This window comes from Schistocerca americana, chromosome 2 (assembly GCF_021461395.2).
Source record: "Schistocerca americana isolate TAMUIC-IGC-003095 chromosome 2, iqSchAmer2.1, whole genome shotgun sequence".
NCBI lineage: Eukaryota > Metazoa > Arthropoda > Insecta > Orthoptera > Acrididae > Schistocerca > Schistocerca americana.
In genome coordinates this window covers 669,718,445-669,739,784 of record NC_060120.1, presented here as the reverse complement: position 1 = coordinate 669,739,784, position 21,340 = coordinate 669,718,445, and the positions used below count along the sequence as shown (strand labels likewise).

General features: G+C 38.5%; 1 protein-coding gene across 1 annotated transcript in view; it reads left to right on the top strand.

Annotated features, from left to right (window-relative positions):
* Positions 1–21,340, top strand: part of LOC124594906 (intraflagellar transport protein 140 homolog) — a 263,104-nt gene that overhangs the window by 152,896 nt on the left and 88,868 nt on the right. The window contains exons 14-15 of the mRNA XM_047133380.1: positions 146–297; positions 15,249–15,426. Coding sequence (XP_046989336.1) covers positions 146–297; positions 15,249–15,426 — 330 coding nt within the window. The remainder of the gene's footprint in view (positions 1–145; positions 298–15,248; positions 15,427–21,340) is intronic.

Sequence of the window (21,340 nt, the reverse complement as noted above, 5' to 3'; positions counted from 1 at the left end):
TAACACTATGTGGTAAACCCTTTCCAGATGTTCTGCAAAGTATTACTCATGCTACTCATATAGTGTACTTCGTAAATTGTGTAAGAAATTTTTGAATAGAATGCTGTTAATTCTAACAATGTTTACGTTTTACTCACTGTTGTAGGAGCAGCAACCAGTTGATACATTGCTGATGCGTGATTTTGAAGGCCTGAGTGACTGTGATAGGACAACTCGTGATGCCATACTTACTTTTAGTTACCAGTTGAGTGCCGGTAATATGGATGAGGCCTTCCGCGCTATTAGGGCCATTCGAAGGTCAGTTACATCTGTGTTGATGTTGAGAGCCACAGTTCATTTTTTGAAAGTATTCCCACTCAGCTCAGGGATGTGCTGTTGATGTAACATAGCTGTAGTGACAGTCTTTTGAGAGAGGTAGAGCTGATTTATTTTTTCTTAAGATTGCAGCTGTCACTTTCATATTACTGGTGTGAGTTGCCTGAGATGGCGGTCTTGTGTTTGTGAGGTGTGCTTGCTTGTGTGAGTAAATGGCGTGTGTGTTTCCTTATCTGGTGAAAACTGTGGCTGAAAACGAATGTGTAAGTATCTTTTCATTGTGCCTGTCTCTGACTTAACACGTCATCTTTGTGGTAAGCAGTAATCTATCTTTTCCTTAAAATGTTGCTATTCCGACCTGCAGTTTCCATTGATTGATTTTGCTTACTGCATTGACTCAGTCATAATGGGAATCGCAATGGAACAGTTTCTGTGAATCACATCAGTATGTCAACATTCACTTCACTCTCTCTCTCTCTCTCTCTCTCTCTCTCTCTCTCTCTCTCTCTCTCTTTCATTCACACACACACACACATACACACACACACACACACACACACAGTATAGTGTTCAGCGAATAAGTGTATTGTATATTCAGTGGTAGGAACTAAGTTGGAAAATGTACAGGGTGGCACAGAGAAACAGGAAACTTTGAAGCTGACATTGGCAGCTCTGTAGATGTTCAATTAAGGCTTTAAAATGCCAGATTGTTGAGTAGTAATGGACATTTAGTTCCCATGGAGTATGCAATCACCATGAGTGCATAATACCGACATGGAGACTGTGAGACCACCACACAAAGATTGTTTTTGTGTCACTATGATATCCATCCATGCAGTCAATTTCCTTCTCCACATACGATCAGAACATTGGTTTTTAACTTGGGAGAGACTAATTCAGTCTAGACAGCATGTATTGTCTGTACATACCACAGCAAACACTGATTCTGTTGCAGCTGAAGTGGTAAGGAGACCTCATCATTTGATGTGAAAAACTGCCTCCTCATTGGACCTTGAACATTGAAGCTGTGGTGTGCGTACTGTAAGACCCTCGGCACACACACCATGAGATTATTTGACTTGTCGCTCTAACGAAGTAGGCGAGTGTCAGCAATATGTCTCGTGGTCTTATTGTGGCGTGTTTATCTTCTGCCGTTAGGTCAGACAATAGAAATGCCACTTGCACGCTTAGAGTAGCAGATTGTCGGTGACCAACTTTAAACAGAACTTGATTAATTTTCACACACATTTATTAAAATAATAAAAAGCATAGACATTACGTAACTTGATTCTGGATGCTGTTTACAATTGACAATCTGAAGTTCCTTTGGTCTTGGTACGTTAATCTTATTCTCACGTATCTCTGATACTTGACAAAGTGTCTATTCATTTATCTTTGTGGCTATGTACAGGAATATGGTAATCTTATTAGGCGCAGACTGAAACTTGACTATAGACTGGTGCAGACTAATGTAGACTGATACAGACAGGTGCAGATAAATGCAGACTGACTAATCGGAGGTCTGTACACTCGTTATAATACCTCGCGTGGTCAGGTATCACTGCACGAGTGTGGTCCGCGAGGAGAAAAGGTTCTGCGTTAGCAGCACGCTCATTGGCTGCGTTACATATTAATACATGGATCGGCGAAAGCAGAATTTGGTCCGTCTCTAAGGCAGCGCCATCTCGTAGTGCGGGGACAGACGAGCGCTGCGCCTGCACTGTTGTGCTTAGCGGGGCGCACTCTAGTGGGAAAGTTGTGTACGCGCTGACTATGCGGAACTATGTACACAACAGAAGCATACAAAGAATAATTCATAGCCTTCAATTTCATTCTTCACGCTTCAGATTGTTCAAGAACTGAAATATAATGATTCTATATTGCACCTACAATATGTGAAAACCTGTTGGCTAAAATCAGTGAGTATCGTAACTTCACTGAAAATTTTTGGGTGTCAGATGAAGTCATTTTTCATTTAAGTGAATATTTGAATAATTAGAACAGGCATTACTGGACATGAACAAAGCATACTGCACTTCACCAACATCGCTTATTTCTTCTTTGAAGATGAAGGAGGCTCCACTGTCAGTGTTGAGGTATCAATGTTTTGTCAACATGATGAGACATTTTTGGCTGTAACACTCCATTCTCTGAACTACATAAGTTCTGTTGGAACCACTGCCCAAATTTCTGAGTGTGCAGTGAAACGTTTGTTTGGGGATTACATAATTTCAAGGAATGCTGACATCTCTTGGATGCCTCAATATCCAGATTTCTCAGTCTGTGACTGCTTCTTAGGGGATATTTGAAGAGCATTGTGTGCCGGTCTAGACAATAAACCTTGTCCAGCTGAAGACTCAGATTGAAGAAAACATCACCAACATCCTGGGCAACACATTGTGCTGCACTGTGCAAAACCTTCAGAATCAACTTACTAAACATGTATGATGAAATGGACAGTGCCTAAATTATGTAATTTTTAAAAAGCAATGCCTGATGAAATTTCTTCTCTTTCAGAACACTTATTGCAGCTTCAGATAAAGTATTGTAAGTTTCCTCAATTTTTCTTATCATTTCAAATTTGCTTATTTCTCTGCACCACCCTGTACAATATTCAGGGAGACACATTTAACATCACTCAATTCTTTTTATGAGGTATGTATTTGTTTTGTATAAGACCAGTACCTAACTGCTATTAACCACTTAGCATATTAATGCTCTCTAATGGCAGCAGCTTTGCCATGTTGGAAACACCATTTCATGCCTGATTGATGAAGTTAAACATTAGTCTGTTATTGCTTGTTAAAGAGAGAAATTTCTTCAGTTTTATTTAACTGAATCAATTCAGCTTATGTGGAAGGAACAAGTCAAAAAATAGCAGAACTTGAGTTTATATAAATAATTTTGGATCTATTTTGAACGTATTTGTCTGACTGTTATTTTGTATGTTCTAATGATTTTGTTGTTATTATTATCATTATAATTAAATTAAACAGCAAGTACACAAAATCTCTCTGTTAACACTGACATAAGACTTATTTGCAAATCATTAAAATAATATGCATTCTAGTTTGTAAACGCAAATTCTGTTACTTTCAGAAGCACTGTTATTTTAATAAATTCAGTTGGGAAGGGTGAACCACCAAATTGCTGAAGCACATGGACAAGTCTGTGTTTGCAATGCAAATTATGTCAGATATAGGTGGTATATGTAAATATTAAAGAAAATGCATGCCCTGCTTACTTTCATTCTGTTATGTCATATGGGATCATATTCTGGGTAACTCATTAAATTGAACAAAAGTTTTTAGAGAACAGAAGCATGTAATTAAGACTCATTTGTGTTGTAAATTCAAAAACGTCATGTAGAAACCTGTGCAAGGAACTGGGTATTCTAACCACTGCTTCTCAGTATTTTATTCCTTAATGAAATTTGTTCCCAAATAATGTGTCTCTATTTCCAACCAGTAGCTCGTACATAGTATCAATACTAGGAATAAGAACAATCTTCCCCTAAAGACATAAAATCACTTACCTTGCTTCAATGAGGGGTCCAGTATTCAGGAAACATATTTTCAATAAATTGCCAACAGCCATTAAAAGCTTGTTTTCAGATAAAGCATAGTTTAAACAGAGTTTGAAAGACTTTTTGTTTGCTACTCCTTCTGTTCTATAGATGAATATCTTAACAGGGACTGTTAGACTAGCTCAAGTAAAAATGTCTGTTAGAGTTCAGTTTTGACTGCGTTTGATCATAACAGTCATGATAAGGTATTTTTGTGTGATACATTTATAGTAACAACTATTTCCATGACTCTTAGATTAGATTAGATTAATACTAGTTCCATGGATCATGAATACGATATTTCGTAATGATGTGGACCGAGTCGAATTTTCTAATACATGACATAATTAGGTTAATTTAACAACATACTTAAGTTAATATAACAACTTTATTTTTTTGTGTTTTTTTGTTTTTCTTTATTTTTTATTTTTATTTTTTTTATTTTTTAAATATTTTTTTTCTTTCTTTTTTTTCTTAATTTATATCTAAAAATTCCTCTATGGAGTAGAAGGAGTTGTCATTCAGAAATTCTTTTAATTTCTTCTTAAATACTTGTTGGTTATCTGTCAGACTTTTGATACTGTTTGGTAAGTGACCAAAGACTTTAGTGCCAGTATAATTCACCCCTTTCTGTGCCAAAGTTAGATTTAATCTTGAATAGTGAAGATCATCCTTTCTCCTAGTATTGTAGTTATGCACACTGCTATTACTTTTGAATTGGGTTTGGTTGTTAGTAACAAATTCCATAAGAGAGTATATATACTGAGAAGCTACTGTGAATATCCCTAGATCCTTAAATAAATGTCTGCAGGATGATCTTGGGTGGACTCCAGCTATTATTCTGATTACACGCTTTTGTGCAATAATTACTTTATTCCTCAGTGATGAATTCCCCCAAAATATGATGCCATATGAAAGCAATGAGTGAAAATAGGCGTAGTAAGCTAATTTACTAAGATGTTTATCACCAAAATTTGCAATGACCCTTATTGCATAAGTAGCTGAACTCAAACGTTTCAGCAGATCATCAATGTGTTTCTTCCAATTTAATCTCTCATCAATGGACACACCTAAAAATTTGGAATATTCTACCTTAGCTATATGCTTCTGATTAAGGTCTATATTTATTAATGGCATCATACCATTCCCTGTACGGAACTGTATGTACTGTGTCTTATCAAAATTCAGTGAGAGTCCGTGTACAAGGAACCACTTAGTAATTTTCCGAAAGACAGTATTGACAATTTCATCAGTTAATTCTTGTTTGTCAGGTGTGATTACTATACTTGTATCATCAACAAAGAGAACTAACTTTGCCTCTTCATGAATATAGAATGGCAAGTCATTAATATGTAATAAGAACAACAAAGGACCCAAGACTGACCCTTGTGGAACCCCATGCTTGATAGTTCCCCAGTTTGAGGAATGTGCTGATCTTTGCATGTTACGAGAACTACTTATTTCAACTTTCTGCACTCTTCCAGTTAGGTACGAATTAAACCATTTGTGCACTGTCCCACTCATGCCACAATACTTGAGCTTGTCTAGCAGAATTTCATGATTTACACAATCAAAAGCCTTTGAGAGATCACAAAAAATCCCAATGGGTGGTGTTCGGTTATTCAGATCATTCAAAATTTGACTGGTGAAAGCATATATGGCATTTTCTGTTGAAAAACCTTTCTGGAAACCAAACTGACATTTTGTTAGTACTTCATTTTTACAGATATGTGAAGCTACTCTTGAATACATTACTTTCTCAAAAATTTTGGATAAAGATGTTAGAAGGGAGATTGGACGGTAATTGTTGACATCAGATCTATCCCCCTTTTTATGCAAAGGTATAACAATAGCATATTTCAGTCTATCAGGGAAAATGCCCTGTTCCAGAGAGCTATTACACAGGTGACTGAGAATCTTACTTATCTGTTGAGAACAAGTTTTTAGTATTTTGCTGGAAATGCCATCAATTCCATGTGAGTTTTTGCTTTTAAGCAAGTTTATTATTTTCCTAATTTCAGAGGGAGAAGTGGGTGAGATTTCAATTGTATCAAATTGCATAGGTATGGCCTCTTCCATTAACAGCCTAGCATCTTCTAATGAACACCTGGATCCTACTATATCCACAACATTTAGAAAATGATTATTAAAAATATTTTCAACTTCTGACTTTTTGTTCGTAAAGTTTTCATTCAATTTGATGGTAATACTGTCTTCCTCTGCTCTTGGTTGACCTGTTTCTCTTTTAATAATATTCCAAATTGTTTTAATTTTATTATCAGAGTTGCTGATTTCAGACATGATACACATACTCCTGGATTTTTTAATAACTTTTCTTAATATAACACAGTAGTTTTTATAATTTTTGATAGTTTCTGGGTCACTACTCTTTCTTGCTGTCAGATACATTTCCCTTTTCCGGTTAGAAGATATTTTTATACCCTTAGTAAGCCATGGTTTGTTATAAGGTTTCTTACGAGTATATTTAACTATTTTCTTGGGGAAGCAGTTTTCAAATGCATTTACAAAAATGTCATGAAATAAATTATATTTTAAATTGGCATCAGGTTCACGGTACACCTCATCCCAGTCTAACTGCTGTAGGCTTTCCCTGAAATTTTCAATTGTTAAATCGTTGACTGAACGTACTACTTTGGAGGACTGTTTAGTATTGCTGAATGGAGCTATGTCATATATTGTAACTAGCTGTGCACCATGATCAGAAAGACCATTCTCAACAGGCTGAGCATTTATCTGGTTAAACTTATCTTGGTCTATAAAGAAGTTATCTATCAGTGAGCTGCTATCCTTTACTACCCGAGTAGGAAAATCAATAACGGGTGTCAAATTGAAAGAATCGAGTAATACTTCAAGGTCATTTTTCCTATTACCCTCTTTCAGAGAATCTACATTGAAGTCCCCACAAATAATAATTTGCTTCCCCCCGTCTGACAGATAGCACAACAAGGAGTCCAAATTTTTCAGAAATAGATGGGGACCTATATACAGTTACAATTATAAATGTGCCTTTATTTAATTTAAGCTCACAGGCACATGCTTCTATATGTTTCTCTACACAAAACTTTTTTGTTTCTATACTTTTTGCACAATGATAACTTTTGACATATATGGCAACTCCTCCTTTCTCCATATTATGTGCAGAGAGCTTATATCCACTTACATTTACCTTATCCATATCAGTAACAATGTGATGCTCAGACAGGCATAGTATATCTATTTCATTCTCAGCTTCTAAATCTTCTAAACAAACCAGAAGCTCATCTACTTTATTCTTTAAACTCCCAATATTTTGATGAAATATACTTACATTATTTTTAATTATACTTTTATGAGAACCTTTCCTTATTCTAACATTTGCAGTACTCTCCTGTCTGAGTTTCTCATTGTGCTTAGGCCTAGTTCCTATACCAGTGGTCACATGGTGTTAAGAGAGGCAGATTATGTCAACTGGGTTGGGTGACTAATTCATCGATGCAATTACCCAGCACTGAGATACAACTTGGTGGAGATAAAATTTCTGGTGATTGGCGAAAATTTATAATTGACAGCTGTGATTGGTGATCCAATGTGCTAGAATTGTGCTGTTTAATTTCTTTCCTAAACTGAAGATTTGTTTCAATCTTGACCTCTCGTAGAACTTGACATCTTTCTGTCTTACCTATCCTAAAAAAGGTGCTGCTCCAACACCTGTAACCACTGGTATTTTACCATTCATGGCAGTGCCTCCCCCCCTTAAATTTCCTGCTATTACCCCAGCCAGTTTCCCCTTCCCTTTCCTGTTGAGATGTAGGCCATGCCTGGTATAGTCCCACCTACTGAGATAATCAACAGGAACCACACCAATATGAGCCCCCGCACCCGACCCAAGCAGCTGTTCCAACTCCAAATTAACTCTCCCAACAGAAGAGTTCAAATGAGGCCGGTCATGGCGTCTCAGGACAGATACAAATTCAACATTGGTGTGTCTCGATGCCGACGCAATCTTTACCAGGTCACACTCTATACTGTACCCAGGATCTCTGTCAATGCTGTTCCCTGGCCCTCCCACAATAACCACGGTGTCTTCCCTGGTAAATCCTTTACAGAGTGAACCTAAATCTTCTGTCACCTGATCCAGACTAGCACTTGGTTTGAAAAAATTTGTGACCTGGTATTCTGGTCCTAATTCCTCCTGCAGAAGTTGGCCTACACCTCTGGCATGAGAACTGCCTAACAACAAAACTTTCTTCCTTTTCGATGACTTTCCTACATTCTTTTTCAATTTCCTATTGAAAGTTTGTTGTGTCCTGTCTACACCTACCTCTGCTTGAGGCTCATCAGTTTCTAACTGAAGCAACAGGTCAAACTTATTCTTGACATTCACCACAAAACTGTCAGACTTAGTTCTAGGCCTGTTCCTTCTGCTACCTGTTGCCACTTCCCACCTCTCTTTGCCCTTCTCCCTCCTTAACCTGTCCAGAGCTTCCCTAGCCTGATCTAGCTCAGCCTTATTGTAAAGTCAGTGATTGTATTTGATATAGCTAAACTTTCTTTCACTGTTATGTATTTTTATATGTTTTCATTTCCGGATGAAAGACATATCTTCACAATTTCCTGGCAGATGATCAGGGAAGTGAGTATTATATTCAAAACACACACACAAAATACTAGCTTTCGCAACCAACGGTTGCTTCGTCAGGAAAGAGGGAAGGAGAGGGAAAGACGAAAGGATTTGGGTTTTAAGGGAGAGGGTAAGGAGTCATTCCAATCCCGGGAGCGGAAAGACTTACCTTAGGGGGAAAAAAGGACGGGTATACACTCACACACACACACACACACACACACACACACACACACACACACACAAGCAGACATATACAGAGGCAAAGATTTTGAAATGCAACAGTGACAATAACAAACGTAATTGTTGGGTTCAAATTAATGATATAAATAAAATAGCAAGAAACATTCCACATGGGAAAAATATATTAAAAACAAAGATTCCATGACTTACCAAACGGGAAAGCGCTGGTAGATAGGCACAATAAAAAAACACACTAACACACACACAAAATTTCAAGCTTTCACAACCCACGGTTGCTTCGTCAGGAAAGAGGGAAGGAGGGGAAAAGATGAAAGGATGTGGGTTTTAAGGGAGAGGGTAAGGAGTCATTCCAATCCCGGGAGCGGAAAGACTTACCTTAGGGGGAAAAAAGGACAGGTATACACTCGCACACACACACATATCCATCCACACATATACAGACACAAGCAGACATATTTAATATATATTACATATTTAATATATCTAAAAACACAGATGATGCGACTTACTGAACGAAAGTGCTGGCAGGTCGATAGACACACAAACAAACACAAACATACACACGAAATTCAAGCTTTCACAACAAACTGTTGCCTCATCAGAAAATGTCTGCTTGTGTCTGTGTATGTGCGGATGGATATGTGTGTGTGTGTGTGTGTGTGTGTGTGTGTGTGTGTGTGTGTGTGTGTCCGAGTGTGTACCTGTCCTTTTTTCCCCATAAGGTAAGTCTTTCCGCTCCCGGGATTGGAATGACTCCTTACCCTCTCCCTTAAAACCCACATCCTTTCATCTTTCCCTCTGCTTCCCTCTTTCCTGACGAAGCAACCGTGGGTTGCGAAAACTTGAAATTTGTGTGTGTGTTTGTGTGTTTTTTTTATTGTGCCTATCTACCAGCGCTTTCCCGTTTGGTAAGTCATGGAATCTTTGTTTTTAATATATTTTTCCCATGCGGAATGTTTCTTTCTATTTTATTTATATCATTAATTTGAACCCAACAATTATGTTTGTTATTGTCACTGTTGCGTTTCGAAATCTTTTCTGTCATCTTACTTTCTCTTTTTGTTTGTACAGGTAGTTTCACTTTGTATTCATCTTCCCTTTTTCCGTAATCTACCATACACTTTATCCCTGCCTAAATATACTCAATAATACGTAATTTACTTCCAAACCATAACCTAAAATTTTTTAACGCTTTCAACATCACCGCTGCTATAAAATCCACTGTTCCCAGTTTACAAACATTTCGTGTAAACTCATGAATACTATTTCACAACTTCACTTCCTTTCACCCATTAAACAACCATTTCAGCTATTTCCAACTACTTTCGTTTTATTTCCATTCCCGTTTTTTCCCACATAACCGATCATTTTTTAGCAGCTTCCCACAGGTTTAAACGTTATTATTTCTTCGTCAGACAATTGTTAGCCTCATTTTCATAATCTGCCAGCACATAACCAGTCCTTTGAATACATTTACACGCAGTTTTTTTGAAATTTTCCTGAATTTTCCCACCCTTTAACGTGTTTTGGAGGCAACACAACTACCTAACCTTTGTACCCATCGTTGTTCACCAACCTGGCCTTTAAATATGTCTGCTTGTGTCTGTATATGTGTGGATGGATATGTGTGTGTGTGCGCGAGTGTATACCTGTCCTTTTTTCCCCCTAAGGTAAGTCTTTCCACTCCCGGGATTGGAATGACTCCTTACCCTCTCCCTTAAAACCTACATCCTTTCATCATTCCCTCTCCTTCCCTCTTTCCTGACGAAGCAACCATGGGTTGCGAAAGCTTGAAATTTTGTGTGTGTGTTTGTGTGTTTTTTTATTGTGCCTATCTACCAACGCTTTCCCATTTGGTAAGTCATGGAATCTTTGTATATATAGAGGGAAACATTCGACGTGGGAAAAATTCTGTAACTTACCAAACGAAAGCGTTGGTACGTTGATAGAAACAATAACAATAACAAACACAAACACACACACAAATTTCAAGCTTTCGCAACCCACGTTTTCTTCATCAGGAAAGAGGGAAGGAGAGGGAAAGACGAAAGGATGTGGGTTTTAAGGGAGAGGGTAAGGAGTCATTCCAATCCCGGGAGTGGGACAGGTTTACACTCGCACACACACACGTATCCATCCGAACGCACATAACAGTCAGAATCAGACATATACAGGGTGTTTTTTTAATCTAGTTTACTGAACATATATATCTTTCTGCTTGTATTAGTTTTTCTTTGGTAATCATTGTTGCCACAACTGCATCCTTGTCACTGATACCAGTTTCTATATGGACATTCTCAAACAAGTCATGTCTGTTTGTTCCCGTAGATCCAGTATACACTGAAACCCCACTTTTACATTTTTCAAGGGACTTCAGAAAAATGGCATAAAATGTGGGAAATAATGTTTTTAGCTGTAAAAGTTATGTATAGGATACCCCCTAGCATTTTCAAGCTTTATTTAAGGTATATGTACATAATAGGCACCAAAACACTTGTCACATATTTGTTTATTATCTAATAAAGGTTTATTACCCAAAAAAAAAAAATCCCTGATGTAACCTAAACTGATAATTGTCTGGGAAGTAGAAATGATTGACTCAGTTTCATACATCGTAGTCGATGTTTCTGGAAAGCATGCAGCTGTCATTCATTATTTAAACAATAAAACACTGCACCAGTTACATAGTTTCTCATGCTTAGCACCACGAGTTTTAAGAATTTTTTCTCATTGTCAAGTGCTAATATTTACAAAAATATTTTGTGCGGTGTTCGCATATACAGGGTGTTACAAAAAGGTATGGCCAAACTTTCAGGAAACATTCCTCACACACAAATAAAGAAAAGATGTTATGTGGACATGTGTCCGGAAACACTTAATTTCCATGTTAGAGCTCATTTTAGTTTCGTCAGTATGTACTGAACTTCCTCGATTCACCGCCTTTTGGCCCAATTGAAGGAAGGTAATGTTGACTTCGGTGTTTGTGTTGACATGCGACTCATTGCTCTACAGTACTAGCATCAAGCACATCAGTACGTAGCATCAACAGGTTAGTGTTCATCAGGAACGTGGTTTTGCAGTCAGTGCAATGTTTACAAATGCGGAGTTGGCAGATGCCCATTTGATGTATGGATTAACACAGGGCAATAGCCGTGGTGCGGTACGTTTGTATCGAGACAGATTTCCAGAACGAAGGTGTCCCGACAGGAAGACGTTCGAAGCAGTTGATCAGCGTCTTAGGGAGCATGGAACATTCCAGCCTATGACTCGTGACTGGGGAAGACCTAGAACGACGAGGACACCTGCAATGGACAAGGCAATTCTTCATGCAGTTGACGATAACCCTAATGTCAGCGTCAGATAAATTGCTGCTGTACAAGGTAACGTTGACCATGTCACTGTATGGAGAGTGCTATGGGAGAACCAGTTGTTTCCGTACTATGTACAGCGTGTGTAGGCACTATCAGCAGCTGATTGGCCTCCACGGGTACACTTCTGTGAATGGTTCATCCGCACGCAATTGTGCAATCACGTCATCTACACAGATTTTCTGTGAACGTTTTGGCAGGCATTGTTGGTGAGGTCTTGATTGGGCCCCATGTTCTTCCACCTACGCTCAATGGAGCACATTATCATGATTTCATACGGGATACTCTACCTGTGCTGCTAGAACATGTGCCTTTACAAGTACGACACAACATGTGGTTCATGCACGATGGAGCTCCTGCACATTTCAGTCGAAGTGTTCGTATGCTTCTCAACAACAGATTCGGTGACTGATGGATTGGTAGAGGCGGACCAATTCCATGGCCTCCACGCTCTCCTGACCTCAACCCTCTTGACTTTCATTTTTGGGGGCATTTGAAAGCTCTTGTCTATGCAACCCTTGTACCAAATGTTTAGACTCTTTGTGCTCTTATTGTGGACGGCTGTGATACAATGCGCCATTCTCCAGGGCTGCATCAGCGCATCAGGGATTCCATGAGACGGAGGGTGGATGCATGTATCCTCGCTAACGGAGGACATTTTGAACATTTTCTGTAACAAAGTGTTTGAAGTCATGCTGGTACGTTCTGTTGCTGTGTGTTTCCATTCAATGATTAATGTAATTTGAAGAGAAGTAATAAAATGAGCTCTATACCTCCTGACATGTTCTACACCCACAAGAATCACCTCATTTTTGGATCTGTGGAACAAAAACTGAACCTAATCTAATCTAATTTAGGTGTTCACTCTGCCAACATATCTTTTGCTACTTGCTGTAAAGAGACATGTTAAGTTGTGGACGGGCAGAATTAAAAGATACTTACACATTAGTTTTTGTATGACACAAACTCCAAAACTTTAAGACATCATCTAAGATAGGTTTCAATTTCAAATGAATAATTAAAATGTACAGAGTATTGTTACATAATAAATACCAAAAATTGTACACTTTGTTCTACACCATGAAACTGATGGTAGCAGTAATGTTGTTGAAAGTGCACTTGATTGTGGACTTCATCCAGCTGTGAAAAAAGAGAAATAGCTCTAATTTTTCTAATGTTAAATGAACAATAATGTGGATCAAGTACAAAGTTAGTCTAACTACCTACAGTGCATCTGAAAGATTTACTTAGCTTGGTGTCCATCAAGTTCAGTGCATGTTTATGGGGAAGAGTGTAAATTTCTGAGGACATAAAAGACATAATCTGGGTCACTGACTTCACAGGTGTACTGAATTCTTGCACAGTAGTGAGCTATGCCTCAATTCTTCATTCAAATAACATGAGATCAATCTGGTAGCTTATCTGTAACAACTCCATTGTTTCATAAAAATATAGTCTGGTTATAGTGTGACATATCTCCATAACACATGAATCATGTTGGATACATCCAAATATTATCAATTTTGCGTATCAGCCAATCACCCACTATTGTCAGCTTTTTTTTCCATTCACAATCTAATCAGTCCATTCAAAAAGAGTACAAGAAATTGTTGTACTAATTTCACATGCTACACTACATTACAATGTGTGATGAATCTGCTGTTTCCGAATTTCACTCAGTATGCTAAGATACATTTACATTGGTCTAAGTGAGTCACACATTGAAGCAAAACAAATGAAATACAGGGTGTACATAAAGTTTGGGAACACTTTCAATTATTTATTGCATAAGAACTAAACTTTGTACAGATGTCATACATATTGCATTTTGAAGAGAAACTCTGAAGGTTTTTTTAAAAAAACATTCGATATGCGAACGATGAGTGACGGGGCAGATGCCATACCCGTCCCAGATGGCTTCATCGACTGTGGCAGTAGCTTCCTGTATTCTCTCCCGAAGCTCTGCTACATCACATGGTAGAGGCAGTACATACACCAGATCTTTAACATGTCCCCACAGGAAAAAGTCACACGGAGTAAGATCTGGTGATCGGGGAGGCCATTTCATGAGACAGTTGTCTCCTTCTGTAGCATGGCCGATCAATCGTTGCGGCAGCTCCATTTTCAGGTACCCACAAACTTCACGATGAAAATGGGATGGAGCTCCATCCGCTGAAAGATGAACGGAGAGTCCAATTGCATTTGAGGCATCAGCCTTTGCTGCAACATGTCCAAGTAGGAATATCCAGTAACAGTCTGTCGGTGAAGAAGAATGACCCGTACGGTTTTTGGCATGACAATGCACTGGCTGCTTTGTACCCCAGATTCTACAATCATGCCCATTCACTTTCCCATTAGTGTGAAAAGTGGTTTCGCCATTAAAAATTAAGCGATCACTGATGCCATGCCCATCCTCATTCAATTGTTGCAACTGTGAATGATACTCAAAACGCTTGTCTTTGTCCTCGTCATTGAGCTTCTGCACTAACTCCAATTTGAATGGTTTCATAGACAGCTTTTGTACTGTCATTGGAGCCATTTCGAGTTCACGGGATACATAATGCACCGATTTCCTTGGACTCCTTATGAATGTCTCTCGTACGTGCTCCACATTCACTTCACTCACACTGGGACGTCCACTTCTCTTTGCCAGGCACAAGCAACCCGTTGTAGTGAATTTGTTGTGCCAGTGATAAATGGCCTTCCTTGTTGGTGGCTTCTTACCGTACTTGGTTCTAAACATCCGTTGAACAGCTGTAGTACACTTGTTTTTGTCAAACTCCAACACACAGAAAGCTCGGCTCTGCACCTCAATTCGCCATGTTTGCGACTAGTGCTGACTACCAGCAAATTACCAAACTATGCTGTGGCGGTATACATGAAAAAGCCTTTCAGGGTTTCTCTTCAAAATGAGATATGTATGGTATCTGTACAATGTTTGGTTCTTATGCAATAAATAATTGAAAGTGTTCCCGGACTTTATGAATGCCGTGTATTTTAATGTGACTGATTGAAAAGTTGACAGTGGTATAAGAAAAGACTACAGCACACCTACAGTGTACAATATATTTGGGTTATATTGAAGAAGAGATACCTCTTAAGCAGAAGTCTGTTCTTTCAAACACTATTTATTGCTTATAAAATATCAGTTACTAAATCAAATTTCTTATTGCAGTGAAGCTGTGTGGAGCAGCCTCGCTCGTATGTGTGTGAAAACTCGGCGCCTTGATGTTGCATGGGTATGTTTGGGTCACATGCAACATGGTCGTGCAGCTTTTATTTTGCGCCAAGCAGCCAATGAACCAGAACTGGAAGCTAGGGTTGGAATTCTGGCCCTGCAACTTGGTCTCAGGGTCAGCAAACATTTTACATATATTATTTAACTTCTTATTGGACTGCAATGTAATGGAACTGCTCTTTAATGCTCAAAACCAGAGTCACAACTTTTTAACTCTCTATGTGATTTGTAATATGTGCATCTTTCTATGAGTTGTCTTTATTTCTCAACATGTATCGTTCGTAGATACTACAGTAGAGAGAAATGTTGAAGTATTCATCACATGATAATGTTCACCCTAAGATGTGACTAAGCAATAATCTGATTGAGGTGGCCAAGATCTGTTGCAGCATAAATAGACAGTATTACAAGAACCCTATAAAAATCTATATAGAAGTCTCTGAATTTAACATTTGTCAACAATATTCATTTACAACAGCCATATTATTCTAATTAGCTCCTGTATGGGTCACAACAACATTGATTGAATGCTCTATCCACACTGAATTTATTCATAGACTTCTAAGCCAAAATTAAATGACATATTCACTCTCAAAGTCACACCAGCTCACACATTTTATAATATACGTACAAGTAAAATAGTTACTATGACAATAATATAATTAAAATTTGACTTTGAACAAATACTATTAAATAAACACTGTGACACAATGTAGCAGCAGTAGTTATAGCTCAGCCTTTTAACAGCTGCCCAATTACAGTGGATCAAATGTAGCTGAAGTTCAAATAAGCTTTTGTTTAAAATTACTAATGTGGGTCCAGAATGAGTTTTCACTCTGCAGTGGAATGTGCACTGGTTTGAAAGTTTCTGAAAAATTAAAGCTGTGTGCTGGGCTGGGACTTGAACCTTGACATGCATGTTAATGAGCAGAAAAGGTAATGATTAGTGGTTGCTGTAGTTAAACTATCTATTTCATTATTCAAAACATTTTCTAAATGAGTGGTTTGTTAGAGGCTGAAAATACCGCTTCAGTTGTAAACCTCTTTTATTATCACACGACCAGTTTCGGGCTCTCATAAGCCCATCTTCGAGTGTCGAACTTGGTGCTGTGGCTCCCGAGTGTCGCGGTGGATGACCACTGTGGCACTCAAGGGCCACAGCACCAAGTTCGACACTTGAAGATGGGCTTACAAGAGCCCAAAACTGGTCATTGATAATAAAAGAACTTCACAACTGAAGCTGTATTTTCAACCTCTGGTATAATGCTCAGTTGTGGAGGTTCCCCCAACAGGATTGTTTGGAGTGGTTTGTGTTTATACACTTCTGCTAAGACCCTGTCGTTGACAGTAGCAATCTAGAATTAACAACTTGAATTTTTTAGTGATATTTGTCATTGACCCCTTGATGATCTTGAAATGAATACATTCTCTTTTTCAATCAGTATTGATGTTGTTCATGCTTCTCGCATAATTTATAGCAGACACATGAGTGCAGCTAGTATACCCAACACAGCTTCACCTTGGCAACCCAGGTCTTCAAATGCATCTGTACCACTCTGTGGCTGCTAGAGTATTGTATATATCTATATTCCAAAACCATAAAATGCTCACATTGTAGTTACTAATAGCATGGGTGATGCATATTTCGAATGACAGTTAGAAATAGTTTAAACAATATCCCTACACCAAATAATGTAATTGTTGTTGTGGCCTTCAGTCCAGGGACTGGTTTGATGCAGCTCTCCATGCTAATCTCCTGTGCAAGCTCCTTCATCTCCAAGTAACTACTACAACCTACATCCTTCTGAACCTGCTTAATGTATACATCTCTTGGTCTCCCTCTACGATTTTTGCCATCCACACTGCCCTCCAGTACTAAATGATCCCTTGGTGCCTCAGAACATGTACTACCAACCGATCCCTTCTTCTAGTCTTGTTGTGCCACAAATTCCTCTTCTCCCCAATTCAATCCAGTACCTCCTCATTTGTTACGTGATCTACCCATCTAATCTTCAGCATTCTTCTGTAGCACCACATGTCGAAAGCTTCTATTCTCTTCTTGCGTAAACTGTTTATTGTCCATGTTTCACTTCCATAAATGGCTACACTCCATACAAATATTTTCAGAAAGGACTTCCTCTCACTTAAATTGATACTCAATGTTAACAAATTTGTCTTCTTCAGAAATGCTTTCCTCGCCATTGCCAGTCTACATTTTATATCCTCTTTACCTCGACCATCGTCAGTTATTTTGCTCCTCTACTACTTTAAGTGTCTCATTTCCTAATCTAATCCCCTGAGCATCAGCTGATTTAATTCAAATACATTCAATTATCCTTGGTTTGCTTTTGTAGACATTCATCTTACACCTTTCTTAATGTCATCAGCAAACCTCAAAGTTTTTATTTCTTCTCCATGGATATTAATTCCTACTCCAAATTTTTCTTTTACTTCCTTTACTGCTTGCTCAATATAGAGATTGAATAACACCGGGGATAGGCTACAACCCTGTCTCACTCCTTTCCGACCACTACTTCCCATTCGTACCCCTCAACTCTTATAACTTCCATCTGGTTGCTGTACAAATTGTAAATAGACTTTTGCTTCCTGTATTTGACCCCTGCCACCTTCAGAATTTGAAAGAGAGTATTCCAGTCGGCATTGGCAAAAGCTTTCTGTAAGTCTACAAATGCGAGAATGTAGGTTTGCCTTTCCTTAATCTATCTTCTAAGATAAGTCCTAGGGTCAATATTGCCTCGCATGTTCCAACATTTCTACGGAATCCAAACTGATCTTCCCTGAGGTCGGCTTCTACCAGGTTTTCCATTCGTCTGTAAATAATTCATGTTAGTATTTTGCAGCCATGACTTATTAATCTGATAGTTCGGTAATTTTCACACCTGTCAACCCCTGCTTTCTTTGGGATTGAAATTACTCTGTTCTTCTTGAGTTCTGAGGGTATATTGCCTGTCTCGTGCATCTTTCCCACCAGTTGGTAGTGTTTTGTCAGGGCTGGCTCTCCCAAGGCTTCAGTAGTTCTAGTAGAATGTTGTCTACTCCCAGGTCCGTGTTTTGCCTTAGATCTTTCAGTGCTCTGTCAAATTCTTCACACAGTAACATATCTCCCACTTCATCTACGTCCTCTTCCATTTCCATAATATTGCCCTCAAGTACATTGCCCTTGTATAGACCCTCTATATACTACTCTTTCCACCTTTATGCTTTCCCTTCATTGCTTAGAACTGGTTTTCCATTTGAGCTCTTGATATTCATAAAAGTGGTTCTCTTTTCTAGAAATGTCTCTTTAATTTTCCTGTAAGCAGTATCTATCTACCCCTAGTGATATGTGCCTCTATAGCCTTACATTTGTCCTGTAGCCATCTCTGCTTAGCCATTTTGCACTTGCTGTTGATGTCATTTTTGAGATGTTCGTACTCCTCTTTGCCTGCTTCATTTACTGCATTCTTATATTTTCTCCTTTCATCAATTAAATTCAGTATCTCTTCTGTTACCAAGGGTGTCTACTAGCCCTCGTCTTTTTACCATTCTCTGCTGCCTTCACTATTTCATCTCTCAAAGCTACCCATCCTTCTTCTGTTGTATTTCTTTCCATCATTCCTGTCAATTGTTCCCTAATGCTCCCTCTGAAACTCTCTACAACCTCTGGTTCTTTCAGTTTATCCAGGTTCCATCTCCTTAAATTCCCACCTTTTTGCAGTTTCTTCAGTTTTAATCTACAGTTCATAACCAATAGATTGTGGTCAGAGTCCACTTCTGCCCCTGGAAGTGTCTTAAAATTTAAAACCTGGTTCCTAAATCTCTGTGTGACCATTATGTAATCTATCTGAACCCTTCCAGTGTCTCCAGGTCTCTTCCATGTATGCAACCTTCTTTCATGATTCTTAAACCAAGTGTTAGCTATGATTAAGTTTTGCTCTGTGCAAAACTCTGCCATGCGGCTTCCTCTTTCATTCCATACCCCATTCCATACTACTTTTCATTCTCTTCCTTTTCCTACTGTCGAATTCCAGACCCCATGACTATTAAATTCTCGTCTCCCTTCACTATCTGAATAATTTCTTGTTTTGTTTCTCCTAATAATGATGTCCTCCCGTGTAGTCCCTGCTCGCAGATCCGAATGGTGGCATATTTTCCCTCTGGAATCTTTTACCCAAGAGGACACTATCATCATTTAACCACACAGTAAAGCAGCATGCACTGAGGGAAAATTATGGCCGTAGTTTCCCCTTGCATTCAGCCACTCACAGTACTAGCACCGCAAGGCTGTTTTGGTTAATGTTACAAGGCCAGATCAGTCAGTCACCCAGACTGTTGCCCCTGCAAGTACTGAAAAGGCTGCTTCCCCTCTTCAGGAAGCACATGTTTGTCTGTCCTCTCAACAGATACGCCTCTGATATGATTGCACTTACAGTACTGCTACCTGTATCTCACAAGCCTCCCTACCAACGGCAAGGTCCATGGTTGATGTAATCAAACACCAAATATTTAACAATATATATATTTTGTAACTGTGTGCAAGTTTTGAGTATCAAAACATCTGACCTCAGCTACCTTCTCTCTACATTGGAGTCACATAGCACTGAAGTTCTAACTACTTGTGACAGAAAGCAACTATACAGTAGTATTAAAAAAATATTGTGAACTCATACCTAGGACATTAACTGTGAACTATTTGGAAATGTGGGCCTTCCATGTTGGTCACATGAAATATTGGTGCTCCTGTGCTGTATGAAAGAGATCCAGTTTACAGTGGTGTGACTTTGACACTTCCTTGTACATGGCCATGCAGTGCCTGTAGGTAACAATGATGTGTTCTGTGAGTTTTGAGCTAATATTAGGTAGCATCCCAGTTTTATTTGATAGAGCTGATATCGAGACAATTTGGAAGCTAGAGCATCGACAGGAATTCATCTTCCTGTTGCTATGGTCCAGACTGTAGGCAAACTGTTCAAAATATTGTGCTGAATGAAATTCAGCCTGAAAGACTGCAGAATGTGTTCGCGATTTTAAGGGAATATTTCTAATTTTACCTTAATTATTTCAAGAATCATATGTACTTCCGTACACCAGGGTCGCATGGAACCAAAAGCAAATTGAAATATTGTAGATAAATATTAAGTTTTTGAAATTGTTAGTGCCACTACTGAAATCTAAGCAAGAAGCAAGGGAGAGGAAAAGGTACAGAAAAGTGAAAGAAGGTGTTGGCCCAGATAGACATTGGAAATATGACGAGAGGAAATCATGCATAATTTACCTAAGATTTCATTTTTTGTTTATTGTTAGAGTCATCTGATTGTTTGGAATGAATGGAAGCTGCACTGTAGAAAAAGAAGAAAAAATTCAATTGCGTTTTCAGTCCATATACGTGATACATTAGAAAGAAGGAAATGCAAGATATTTAAGTAAGTGAGGGAAACTAACTGTATAAGCCACTTGAAAATTAAATTCGGAAATTTGTGGTAAGGACTATGGGACCAAACTTCTGAGGTCATTGGTCCCTAGGCTTACTAACTACTTAATCCAACTTAAACTAATTTATGCTAAGGACAACACACACACCCATGCCCGAGGGAGAACTCGAACCTCCGACGGGAGAAGCCACGCAAACCATGGTGAGGTGCCTCATACCACACGACTACCCCACACGCAGCTTAAAAATTAAGAAAGTACAAATAAGCAAAATGAGAATATGTGAAAGAGATATGGCATGAAGTGTAAAAAGATATGATCTTAGGAAAAACTCATTCTTGGTACAGTAACATTAAATATAATTTCTAGAAAATAAAAGAGAAGATGCTAACCGAAAAGTTTTGTGAGCTGTGACGTGACTGAGTTTGAATGACTGCATTTTCCTTAATTTATTTCAGTGTCTGTTATGGCTCCTGTACCACTCATTGATTGATTGATTGAGGGGGATTATGGGACTGTAGTAATCATTGTTGCAGATGTAATCTTTACTAGCACTTGTTTCTTTTAGTTTCAACAATTTATAATTGCAGTTTCAATTG